General features: G+C 38.7%; 1 protein-coding gene across 7 annotated transcripts in view; it reads right to left on the reverse strand.

Annotated features, from left to right (window-relative positions):
* The window catches only part of TNFAIP6 (TNF alpha induced protein 6), a 30,818-nt gene that overhangs the window by 16,596 nt on the left and 658 nt on the right, over positions 1 to 13,564 (reverse strand). The window contains exons 1-2 of one of the 7 annotated variants that reach the window (XM_054829545.1): positions 13,216 to 13,553; positions 12,224 to 12,335 (exon numbers count right to left, since the gene is read on the reverse strand). The exons of 1 other annotated variant lie outside the window; for it this stretch is intronic. In XM_054829545.1, the coding sequence (XP_054685520.1) occupies positions 12,224 to 12,319 (96 nt within the window). In that variant the 5' untranslated portion in view covers positions 12,320 to 12,335; positions 13,216 to 13,553. Of the gene's footprint in view, positions 1 to 12,223; positions 12,336 to 13,215; positions 13,554 to 13,564 lie in introns of those variants that run through there. 5 more of the 7 variants (XM_054829548.1, XM_054829546.1, XM_054829551.1 and 2 more) reach the window with 5 other exon arrangements.

Consider the following 13,564-nt stretch of genomic DNA (forward strand, 5'->3'; position numbering starts at 1 on the left):
AATTTAAATATTAAGCAGCTAAACTTTTCATTTTATATTTATAAATGAATGAAAATGGTGAAAATATTTATGGCTTTTGTATTCTAAGATTCATATATTACTATTGGTGATATAGAATATATTACAATTATATTGTTCGTAGCTTTGAGGATGATACCAAGAATGATGTATTTAAGGGGAAAAGCGTGCAGTGAAAGGCCTTTCATTGGGAGGTTTTTTGCAAGAAACTGCAATCTCGTTCAGAAAAAATTACTTGGTGGGAAGTGTAGGAAAAAGGAGTGCTGGGAAAGAGATAGCAAAACAACTAAAGCTAAGTTTTTCTTAAGAGAAAAAACTAAAATAGGTAATGTGAAAGGGGGGAATATGACTACACTGACTGAATTTACATCGTGGGAAGCCTGAGAATGGAAGAAGAGCTATTTAACCTAAAGAAAGGAAAAAGTTAGCCCAACAAGAATCCCATCCCATCCCATACAGAGTTAAATTTAGGCTGAAAAGCAGAAGACAATTTCAAACCATAAAGGCAGAGAAGTTTTAGAACAGCCAAACAAACAGACAAACTAACTTATTTTGAGATGACATTTGAGCAGGAGCCTGGATTTGATGTTCTTTGAAAGAAGGCCCCTTCCAGTGCTATCTTATTTTTACCTCATTTTAAATAAATCTTATCTTATTTTAAACTTCTCTTTTTTTTTCATGAACTGAGCTGTCAAGGTACAAGTTGAAGGATTGTCCCATGCTCCAGGACCTCCATGGAGACCTTAAGAACCATCAGATCCCAATCATATGCCACATGGCAGAAATTAATTGCACCTGAATTATTCCTGGCAGAACTTGTGTAGCTTGTTCTTATGAACCTGCAGTGATGGCAATTCCACAGCTTCCTGGTGCTTAACTCTTCCTAACATTTTAAATACCTTCTTTAACCAAAACATCTTGTATTAACTAAAATCTTTCCTGCTGCAACTTTAGCCTATTTCTTCTTTTTGCTTCAGCAGAGTAAAGTAACAGATTTTTTATCGCCTCTTTGTAACAGGAAAGTTCTGTTACAACTCTTACTTTATCTTGCTTCAGGTCTCTCCTGAAAAGTAAACAGGCTGTTCTTTTCATCTGTCCTGTAGGTCACATTTTCTAGACTCTTGATCATTCTTGTTCCTCTCCCCTGTACTCTTTCCAGGTGGCCTGCATCCTTCTTGAAGTGTCATGCCAAGACTAAACATAGCACTCCAACAAAAGACTCTGCAGTGTCAGACAGCGCAGAATTGCGTCATATATTTTCCAGCTGACATTTCGGTTTATACAAAATCTGAGTTTGACAGTTGCTATTACGAGATTTCCTTTTAAAATAACAAATCAAGTTTTTAAAATACCTATTTCATTTTAAATGCCATTCACAAGAAGATGCTTTAAGTATGAGATGCATCCAAAATAAAAGATACCAATGAGATTTGGTAGGCCTACCTGAATACATAATTTGCTTTTCCAGTCTCTCTTTCCTTGTATTCTTTCTGGTTTAGAGCTGAAAGTTTCTGTTTAAAGCTGAAAACTGTTACAGAAATGGTGTGTTGTGGAAAAGAGTTGATGAAACTGTTACATTTATGTTTTGAACTAGTGAGGAACTCACTTCCCAATGAATTTACAAAACAGTTTTTCTAAATTGTCACACATTTGTTGGACTTAAAGGAAAGATGGAAGGAATTTCTAATCAAATTTCCTAACTTTTTCTGTCCCCTGTATGCTTCAGTTGATGTAATTTTAGAAGAATTTTATAACGTGAGAACTTTTTTGGCTAATGATTTTACCATTTATTGTCAATGTTAAGTTAATCTTTCAGAGAGTATTTTGTCTTATAACTAAATATTTTAAAACTTACTCTCCTTTGTCTTATAGTCTAATTATCATTGAAATCAATGCCCATTTTGATCAGCAACATCAATGAGATAAGAATTAACCATTCTGTGTAATGTGCTTTAGTTAAAGAAAAAAACAAATAAAAAACTTCATGTGAAAGTAGAACAAACGAAAAACATTTGGGATTATTAAGAGCAGATGTTAGGAGAGTATAATGCATTCACTTATAAAAAATCTGAACATTTGCCAAGTTAAAATATTTGTCTGTTGAAGTCCTATAGTGACAGTAATTCTAAATAAAATAGTTGAACCTATTAAAATTAAAAATATGTACAGATATAAAATTTGCAAATGTCTCATGGATGTTCATCTATGTTTACATTTAAAACTACATAGATATATAAAGACATCACCAAATGTTGTAAACACAGTTTTTAGAACATGATACTGAAGAATGGGTAATATGGTAGGGGGATGCCAAGACAAGCAGGCTCCAAAGATTGCCAAGAAACTCCTAAAAGAAAAAATAACTTGCAACTCCAGCCATTGCAAAGCAAACTGTCACACTTTTGGGGGTGTATGTGTGTGTGTATGTGAAAATATTCATATTCAATTGCAAAATTAATATATGCACAGTCAGATGTACAGAATTTAGCTCCTTAGGACCATACTTTAGACACTTCAGGTTTGTCCACTGAATATTTGACATCAAACAGCCAATGCAGTAAAAAACATGACCCAGGCCTTGTTCTTCCAGCATCCTTAGAAGAATGCTTTTCTCCTCCTCTCGAATACAAGGAGTATTTCATTTTCTATCCAAAGTGGAGCAGCTTTAAAGGGAAACGCTGAGAGAGTTACCCCAGAATAGCTATGGACTGCTGACTGGCACATGCCCTTTGTGGCTAAGCTACGTAGGTTCAAATATCCTCAAGCAGATGAAACCATTGAACCTATGTTTTGGAAGCTGTTATCCAGCGGTGCCATACAGAAAAGCTTTCCTCTCTGCTGGGAAACTGAACTTGCTTCTAGTATTTACATTACAATAATTTTAAAAAACATTGTATATTAACTATTTTTACATTGGTGAAAGTAAGATTAGAGTCAAATCACTGGTGACCATTCAGCCACATGGAGACAATTTTTGCAAGAAAGACTTTGTGTTCAACCAGTTTGGGGAAATAAGCATTCCTGTAAGCTTATATGCTTTAAAAAATGGGTAATTCTAAGAAATCCTCCCATGTGTGAAATAGTAGAGACAATTATTTATGCCTACAAAGGACAGTTAATAAGCTGCAGTGAATAATTACTTCTGCAGAAAGGAAAAAAAAAATGTTTTTCCTCTCTGATGGTTTATGTATCTACACTAATTATTTGACTACTCAGTTTTGTGGCACTGTGAGAACGATCCCCGTCCTCGCAACAGTTAAAATACACCAAGTGGACAGAATGAACTAATAACTAAATTAAAGAGGATGGTAAAAATTTGTATAACTCACATTACATTTTCAGGGAGATATCGCATAAGTTGTTGCAAAATTGACAGAATATTGCCTAAAAAGTAAACACTTATCTTTACGATTTTAATTGTTTTTCTTTATAATTAACACAACTAAGCATTCATAAGGGCTTGTTTTAATCTCCTGTGTTTATGATTATTTCATTGGCATACAACATAGCACAGCTATTCACACTACCTAACTCTAAGCATCTAATTTAAGTGTGTGAATTAAAAGCCTTTGTATTAAGTAAGCCTCCAATGGGCATTCAGAGCACATACATGCTGAATATCTGACCACTATTTTTCACCTGTTTTACTTTAAATCCCATTCTTTTGCACATCTCATAACATCTTAGATTTTAAAAATTATTTTCAAACCCTAAGATGTACACAGGCAGGTAGTGAATTTTCAGAAGCAGCAAAATACTTCCATGAGTTTGTGCACAAATACTTGCGAAAATCTTGCCAGGTACCTAAATACTGTGGAAAAATTGGCCTTATAAGCGGTCATCAAAATGTCTCCTGCTCTGCGTTCTTAATGCATTGTTTCTGATCGATATTCCTGGTAGATAGATTAAAAAAGGAATTTATTAGACCCAGGGTGGAACTGAAGTGTTAGCCCAGCATTGCATCACTCCTCCCTAAATTCAGCACTTCGGAAAACCTGGAGGCCACTGAACGCGTCACGCGTTTTATCCAGTGGCTACAGAAATACAGCTGTGTAAAAGGCTTAAAGAGTCTGGGGCAGGTCCTAGAATCCAGGGCAAAGGGAAAATCCCTAAATCACTAGGGGCTACCTGTTCAGGCTCTTTCTCCCACTATTTCCTTCATACTCCTTGAGTCTAATGCCTTCTTGCTACCCCGGGTTGCAGCATTACCGCACCGCCAGCAGCTCTTTTTACAAAGAACAGGCTAAGGTCTGCTTTCCTCTTCAGAAGCATGCATACCCATGCCCCATGTTCCACAGGGATGTCCTTTGGTAAACCAAATGTTAGCTTTCCATCCCAGGCACTGGCACAGGAGTGGCGGAATCTGTCCTTGGTCTCACAGTCGCCTTCTTAGCTCAAGAGCAATACCTCCAGTCCCATAAAAGCATACACATTAATCTGCTTTGCAGTATTATGCTAAATTCCTTCCTGAAACCCAAAGAGATGAATATGGTGATAACATACTGAGTGGATTAGTCTCAGCAGCCATTGCTTAAGATGTGCCTTTATGTCTGCAACACTCATTTCCTACCCCACTGCACATTCATTTTCTCTCCTCCCTCCTGCTGTCTGCTTCATCTTCTGAGGAAATCACTGTTCTGTCTTTTCCTACTGCCATGGTGACTCAGTATTTTACCAGCTTTTTTGTGTTTTATTTTATTTTGTTTAGTATGACGTATTAGATCTCCGTCACCCATTTTCTAATCTTCTGGGAAGAGTTAGGCTATGGATTTGCTTATATGTGTGGGCATACTCCACATCCTGTGAGCTCAAGAGTAACAAGCTGGTGTCTCTGATCATTGCCACAGCGTTCAGTAGGGTGCTAATGAATATTCTTGGCATTATGTCATAATCCTGGAAATGCCCAGTTGCACAAGTTGGCTGGAAATGGTTTTATAATGGTATGGATTACTCCTACTGCTTTTGAAATGACAACACTTGGAGTCTGTCCTCTAGGTCAATCACCATCAGCATCTTCATTAATGGAATGACCTGCTAGCAGCCTAGACTTCTAAAAGAGGCAGTCCCCAGCTTTTGCAGTCTGACGTACAATACTACTAAGTTATTTGCTGTAGAAAACATCACACTTTCCTCTCCTAATCATTCGGTGGTTTACATATTTATTTATTTCCTGTAGCTGTGTGCCACTGTCTCCTTCCCAGATTATTTTGATGTACATGTGTTTTTATAGTCGGTATTCTTGCTTTACTTCTTTTTTTTAAGGTGTATTTTCTTTGTCATCTTTTTCATTATAAAAAAAACCGGACTATCCTATCCCATAGTAACATCTCTCCATTAAGTCATTTTTATATGATTATGGTCTCAACCTCCTCCTCTTTAAGTGTTTATGAAAGTGCCCTTATGCTTTGTTCGCATACTTGGCAGACTGTGACTTATCAAATTTTATTTTTACAGTATTTATTTGTCCTTGTTTTTCATGCTCTGACTGTGCTTATCTTACTCTGCCAGCTCCCAGTTTTGGGCCATCTAGCATGCCATTAGAATACTTCACTCCTAAATAACAATTCAAATAGGCAAGGCAATCCCCTTCAGGAGAGATTAATTCAATTGTACAAACAAGTCTGTGAACTATAGTTCTTTTAAATCAACATTATATACAATGTGTCAAAAATGAGTAAAAATAACCCAGCTAATTGCTGTTAAACATTCTTAGTCATTCTGAAGCTTCAACAGCATTATAACTGCTGCTGCATTTCCCTGTTATTTACAATATAATTGATTGTTATTTGTTTGATACTTATCTTGCTAAGAAAGAACCAACAGTCAATATTACTAAATAGCTCTCCAGGCACTGCAGAAAAATATCAAAATAGGAATATAAATGGAAAAATAGAATTTCTTGCCACTTGCACGTGAAAAGGTAAAAAGGGAATTCTTTGATGAACAAATAAGTCAGAAAGATTCCTTTTCTCAGTGTAAGGAGTCTTTAAATAGTACTACAGAAAGTGCCTTACCAGCATATGAATTTCTGCATTTAACAATGGATATACATAAGTATATAATTTTAGAAAAACTTTGCACTATCACAAACCAGTGTAGCTGATTCAAGTGACAAATCTGTGATCTGTGTCTGGGCCAAAAGCAAGATGAATCTTCAGTCTAGAATTCACTATCTTTAAGTATACAAATTCAGCATGCAGAAAAAAAAAATAAATAATCAAAGTCTGTCCTTGATAGCATGGCCACAACGGATTACCCTAATGAAAATTAGGCAAATTTTTGTTTGCTTCTTGTTACTCAAGCTTTCCTTGTTTCTTTTCATATATGTGCTTCCACAAAGTTGGAATATGTGTGGGTTTTGATAGTTGTTTGCAGAACTGCTCCAGCTATCTTACAGGAATCTCAGCCCAGCTCTAGCACAGTATTTTAAAAGCCATTAAGCTGGCAGTATAAGCAGAAGGACCGCTGGCTGTCATTTCAGAAACTGTATGCTGTGTCCTCTCTGAATATTAACAGCTGCATCAAGTAAAAAAATTAATATCCCAAATTTACAGCACTGTAATGAAACTGTAGAGCCGAATGAATCATCTTTCCCCAAAAGCTAGGGTGATACAAATCTTACCGAAACTTCGCTGCATGTTGAACACTCTATGCTTTGATGCAAGACTGTTACTGCCTGCATACTCATACTGGGAAAGGTAATTTCTAAGAAACCTTTGTGCAGAGGTCCAAGTAAAGAAATAAACCCCATGAATTTTCTATTTGCTGGCCAAACACAAAGAAGATAGAAAGGAATAAAGTTGTCATTTCAAAATAGAAAGTGATTTCTTAGTGAAACAGACTGATTTTGGGCCAAGTTTTTTTACTTTGTTTGATTTAAAGTACTTAATTTTCATTAGGTTTTAAAAAAATTTAATTATGAAATACAGCATCCAGCCAAGGTTAAACCACCACAGGCTGTTTTCCAAAATGTCTGAAATGAAAAATCAAATGGTTTCATTTTCAAAGAGTTAAAACAAATATTTGAGCTCCTTCAATACATTTTCTTTCTTGCCACGACTGTTTTTTACCCAAATTTATGACCAGTTTCTCCTCCCTAAAACTGTTAGTGAGTTTTCTGTGGTGAAATAATAAAAATACAAATTCATACACTGTATTCGAAGGCTGCCTTCTGCTGTGAATAACATCACACTGGACATTTTTAATGTTGATTTAATATGTAACCATGATGACTTGTCAGATCTAAAACAGAGTATCAGGGAATATGAGCTATTTATTTAAAAGCTGGACACAGCAAAATATCTTCAGTCTGAATCGGTGGCATAAAAAACAGTGTCTAAAAAAAACTCTGCAAAAACTAAACAGAGCTCTTTTAGAGTTAGTAACACTTCATTTGGAAATGAGCTGGGCTAATAGCTGTTGCGTCTTTATCTTCAAAAGAGTGCTTTATGTGCACGAGCACAGGAAGAAATTGACACAGAAGTTCATCCAAAACAATTAAACCCTGGGTTATTTGGGGGGGAGGGGGAAGAAAAAGAAAAAAAACCCCTACCCATGAACGTGAAATCTTATATATATGCCCTTGAGGGCTTGTCTGTGGAGATCTCTCTGTGGAGAAGGAAGCGGGATTTCCACAGAAGAGTAAGAGCCATTAGTCAATCCTTGGCTTCACATTGGGCCTTTCAATAAAAAGAGGGTAAAAGAAAATGAATTACATGCAAATGTCTGCAGGCAGTCTATCCAGCATTCTGCAACTTGGGCTCTGCCAAAAGACTTAAGGATGGGGGCAGAAGTTGGAAAGAGAAGCTGCATTCTCTAAAAATGTGAGCTTTTTATTTTTACATACTTAACAATTTTCCCAGTTATGTTAGGCTTGTTAAAGCTTACAGAAGATAAGACTTGGAATATCAGTACATAATTTCTTAAATCCTAGCATTTGTCTGAATTGGACATTGAGATGAACTGACCAAACCAGTGGTGTTAATAAACTAAACCTAATACATTCAATTCTCATTAACAGCTTTTCAGGCAAAGTGACCTTCCTTCTGATCCTTCCTTCCATTTAGATTTCTGAGTTTTTCCAGTAATATGTCAAGGTGAAAGCTATATAATACTGGGATTACTTTATTTCACAGAGGTATACTCTACATAAGAATTACCATGTTTTAACTTACATGTATTTACTTTTTAATTTATCTCAGCTGTACCATGGCTTTCTATTTAAGACAGGACCTTTTGTGCTTTACATTCAATAAGCACCTTACATGCTTTACACTTCTTTCATGAAGCATGGTATGTATTAAATAATTTTTGGAAATTAAAAAAAGGGGGAAACCTCGCAATCTCTTTCAAAAAAGCATTTCCAGAGACTAAGGCACTTATTTAAACATTTCCCAAAAGATTATCTCGACAGAATATTTGTTCAGAAATACTGCTGACTACAAAATTTGGCAAGAAACAGAAAAGATCTTTTTTTTCATATGGAGAATTTTAGAATCTGTCATTCAGGCCAGAGACAGACCAAAGAAACATTTTGTCCTCCCTTACAGTCTATGTGATAGCCTGGGACACACTTGGAATTTTCAGAGGCCACGTTTTTTATTCCTATTGAATATAAACAATCAATTTCTATTCATTCATCAAATAAAATAAAAGCATAGACTAATAGTATTGACAGGCACATCTCCTCTACCCCCTCTCCTACTCTCCCTTCCCTCTCATTTAGGTCTTCTCAGTGTAAAATGACCTGCATGTATTCTGCCTATATAAACAAATAATCCTCACTGAAAGAGTAACAATATTATCTGAAAGCGGTGTTTCATTAACATGCAGTGATTTATAGCCAAAGAACTGGACTGTGATTCAAGCCTAACAACATGCATCTTAGATGATTTCTTCTTCATTGTTTGCTTACTAGCGGTCGTGCTGGGACTATTTACTAAACCACTGCATTGCCTCATAGTGCTGTGTTCTGGGACACACATCTTGGGGAAGCTGAAACATTTCCAAGTCTTGCTGGACACATTTCAGAATCCTTCCTGTAAAGAATGTAGATTGATATAGAGTATTTATTTCATAATTCTGCTTGTGTTGGAAATGGACTTGTACATTTATAAGAGGCTGGTATTTGACATCTAAAGGTGCTGGATGTTTACTCTCAGGTGTATTTTTCTCTCTTGCCTTGCTGGAAAAAAGGACTAAGTTTTGTGATGCCTAAAATGCAGGCCCCTTGAAACAAAACCTGGAACTTCCTCCATGGCACTGAGGCACCCTATACCACACCAGACAATGAGGCTGTATTTTGGCAAGTGCTTTAAGCCATGTTAACGTTGGCAGCACCACTGAAATAAGTTGTTATTCACTCCCGCTGAGCCTACTGACCCTGCTGCATGCCACCACCTCGGGACAGCACGCTGTTTTTTGAGCACATAATGAACTGGATTAGAGAAATGAGCCAGCTAAACCCAACTTTGTTCAGGGTTAGCTTTTAAGCTGGTTCATTTCCCAGTCTAGATTGCCACGCGGCTGCACAAGCACTCAGGATACTGGAGAAAAAGGGGAATGAGGGGTAGGTAGGACAGCTTCTTTGGCAACACCACCATCCATGTGTTCTTGGTGTCTCTTTGACATCAAGGTTTGATGAACTACAGACGTTGGTATCTCAGCAGTGAGATCCAGAACTATCATCACAGCGATTTTCGATGCTGCTTAGAAGTCTGCGCACTGTGTAAGATATCACCTACAGTTACTAAGAATACCGTAACTGTAAGATTCAGATCTGTTCCTCTCCATGGCCTGGCATTGCATCAAGGATAGAAAGGAGAAACTTCTGTTTGCCTGGGGTGTGTAGGGTTTTTTTTTCCAATTACTGAGTAGAGATCACTAGGGATGGGAGGTGGTACAGCAATCATTATTCCCTTTAGGCAGGCTAGCTGCTGGGCAAAGTGCAAAGGACTGGGACACCGGTGCTCACTGAAGAGGGGTCAAACTAATTTCTCCCAGTTTCTGGAACAGTGCTATGACCATGAGACACTGGTTGGTCTGGAACATGGAGTCTCTGTTCTCTCTTTTGGAATGTGTGAAAACTTCTCAAAGAACACAGGAGAAAAACCACTCATAAACAGGAATCATAATTGCACCCTGCTTATTTATTAATGTATTTGTGTGATAATGTGTGGACAGAATGTATAAGCAGGTCCTTAAAGAAGAAACTGAAATTTTATTTCATTTTTTCCAGGCACTAATAGTCTACAAAAGCATGCACCATTTTCCAGACTCCGCAAATCTTGAAGATAAGCAGGGAAGGCATCACTATGCCTCCGTTGGCCAGGTTTTGAAAGAAAGCACAAAATAAACTGGATAGTCGTGGAACACGATTCTGTCGAAGTATGAAAATACCATATGTGCCATCAGAACACCTCAGTGGTTGAATCTGGCTTCTGAGCATTATCAAGCTAAAGCACCCAGAACTGACAACATTCAGAACAAGGCTCCTTTGCAGCCAGGGTACCTCAAGGATCAGACAGGCACTGAGCAGGGTTTTCATGATGACAGTTACGATCCAAGCACCTACATTCCACTTACTTCCTTCTTTGGATCTGTTCTAACTATAAAAGAACCAAAATACTCTCTCTCTGAAGGTAATGCCAGTTACTGTCCAGAAGCTGAGGTATGGTCAAATTGTTTTGGTACCAATAAAAGGTAAGTTTACAGCTGTAAACCTTCTTCCAGCTTAATCAGAGTACTTCCTGCTGTAGATGAGTCCTAATCCTATGCTGTCAGAAGGGTCATAGTTTTCTTTTGAAGTTCCCAGTTTAGATTTCTAGGCTTATCAAGAGTTTTCGGACTCCTGAAGAACAAGTTTGGTATCAATGCAGACTGCTCAGAGAAAATCCTGAGAGTTTTAAAGCTTCTTTTACTCTATGCTATATTTTACTCCTTGATTTTCCCCTTAACTAGATTCTTCAGAGAAATCAATGCTTTTCCCTTTAGTCTGATTCATATGCAGTTAACACTTTAAATTCACCACACATGGAAATCAATTAACATATCAGCTCCGAGTCAACTCTATTTCAGTTAAGGAACTTGGCCCAGTTCAGTATCTCCAACAAATTTCCTTCACCAAACAAGCAGAAACACACTGTTCAGCAAAAATCCCAAAGCAGGCCATGTAAACAGATTGGCGTTGCTACATTCCCTGGAGTTCAGAGAAATATGGCTCTTTCAGATCAGCAGTGACTTCCCAACATGACCACGGTTACTGGAGAACAGCCTGCCACTCTGACATTTAAATCTGAAATCTGATGTACTTAGGTCATAACATAATCACCTCCTCCTCCCTGGCTACTCCAGCTAAACCTCTCCCTTTTACTCATCTCATTAGTAACCAACTTTGTGTTTATAAAGCAATAGTAAACATAGTTATCCATTGTCAAGGCAGAAAATAATAATAAAAAACCCCTCAAATACAAGGTCATAGTTTCATCCACTTATCTTAAAAAACAGATATTTGAAACTGCCATAATAATTACCCCATGGGTGAAACTCCCACTGAATTCAGTGGCACAAGGTGATTGCTATCCAAGCAAGGCGCAATCCAAGATTCCCTTTGTATAGCAAATGAAGCAAAATTTCTGAAAACTTTGATCTGGCTGCTCTCACACAGGCCTCCTCAAGTGCACGCGCAGAGCCCGACCAATTTCACTGCAGTGCTTCGCTGCTATACAGCTCCTCCTGCTTTTCTCTGAAAGTAGAAGTCCACATCTGCTTAGTGACAAAGTCAGCTTCTACTCTTTCTCCAACTATTTGGCATATTTTGAATTTTTGAGGATTAATTTCTTTAACAGTCAATGCTGATTGACTGCTAGCCATACAAAATACTTTGGCCAATGAGTACAAGTCTGTTTGCAGTTTTGAGGGTAACATTTAAAAGATTAGTCAGCTTAGTTTTAAAAGAAACCTGCAAGCAATATGCTTTCTTCTTGGCCTAGGACATGGACACTGTCCAAATTTTGTTCACGACTGCAATGCACCTATTACGAGTATCTAAACAGATAGTAAGTCTTGAATTCAATCAGCTGTGTCCAACTGCTTGGCTACAATCCTGCATGCATTGTCTGCTCCTGAATCCAAGAACTGTTAGTGAAAGATGCGTGTGGTACTTTTCTTTTGTCCACCCACGCTTAAGCACGCACACACTGTGTACCTGCCACCTGACAGCTCCCATCATGAGAAGTCCAGTCTGTCCTAGCAACGTGCTCTGCACGACGAAGTGAGTCATGCCAGCTCTCTCAGGATCCATGAGCCTCTTTAGTTACCTACATGAAGAAAGATCATTCAGTAACCAAAGTCTTTTACCCTCCCCTTCAAGGAGGAGCCAGTGCTTTCTCTTCCTCAAACTGATCATCCTGGAAATCTAAGCTTTTCATTCCCCAAAGAAGCTCTTCCCAGAACTCTCTTTAGAAAACGAATGCCCACTGGCTAACACAACAAATATTTGCAACCGTAAGTCACCTCACACCAGTCCACATTTCATGACTTGCATGCATGCTGAGCTCTCCTCCCCTTCTTTCCCTGTGCTGGCAGTAGCAGTTGTGGTCACAGATCTGGGAACTGATCTGGCCAAAGATGGGGCTTTTTTGTGAGGAGGGGGATAGGAGGTAGTTGTCAGATTGGTGCTCCAATCCAACTCACCAAGCACATGCTGTGGCCAGCCAAAGGACTTCAAAAACCTCAGAGACCTGAAATACCCCCAGAATGACATTGGCATTGCCCATAGACTGCCCATCAATGACTTTGTTGCCCAATTCTAGGTGCATCTGGCATGGATCATTTTAATTAATCTATATATTGAAGGGTTTATAAATCAACCATGTTCCTCCAGGATGGAGGATGAAGCCCTCTGCTTGATGACGGATGGCTGCCACCCCCTGCCCCAGGGCCTCAACCCATCCCCTGACCCAAGGTGGTGGGGAAGGACTGCGCGGCCACCACCTGCCGCTTGGTTTTCCAGACTTTTTCCAGAAATTTTTTTTTTTTTTTGAATGCGTCATCTCCATCAGCAAAGGGTCTTTCTGTCACTGAATGTTTTATGCTTTTTTCCACAGCCCGGCAAAGGAGGATGACCTTAAAATACAAACACATAATCCCAGAGAATGCGGTTTATAACAAGCAAACAAATAAATAAAACAAATTCACCAAAATTAGCTTGAGGACACCAAGTCTCAGTCACTTTACTTCACAGAAAAATCCAGAGGCCAAACCAGAAGCTTCCAGGCATGTTAAGCAATGGGTGAAAAGGAGGTGACACGGAGGGGAGGTGATGGCTGACCTTGAGGCCTTCGTGCCCTCCCTGAGGGTGCAGCACCGAGCGGCCTTTCCCAGCCCACCCGCTCCCTACCTTTTCTGGGATTTTCCCATTTTCTGTAGGTGCTGCCCAGGGGCTGTTTACCAGGGATGCCTCAGGGTGTGAGCTGACGGGCGGTGGGACGCGCAACCCCGCCGCCCGGCTCATGCGCCTCCCCGGGGGTGAAGGGAGGCCGGGAGG

The sequence above is a fragment of the Grus americana genome, chromosome 6, assembly GCF_028858705.1.
Source record: "Grus americana isolate bGruAme1 chromosome 6, bGruAme1.mat, whole genome shotgun sequence".
Classification (NCBI taxonomy): domain Eukaryota; kingdom Metazoa; phylum Chordata; class Aves; order Gruiformes; family Gruidae; genus Grus; species Grus americana.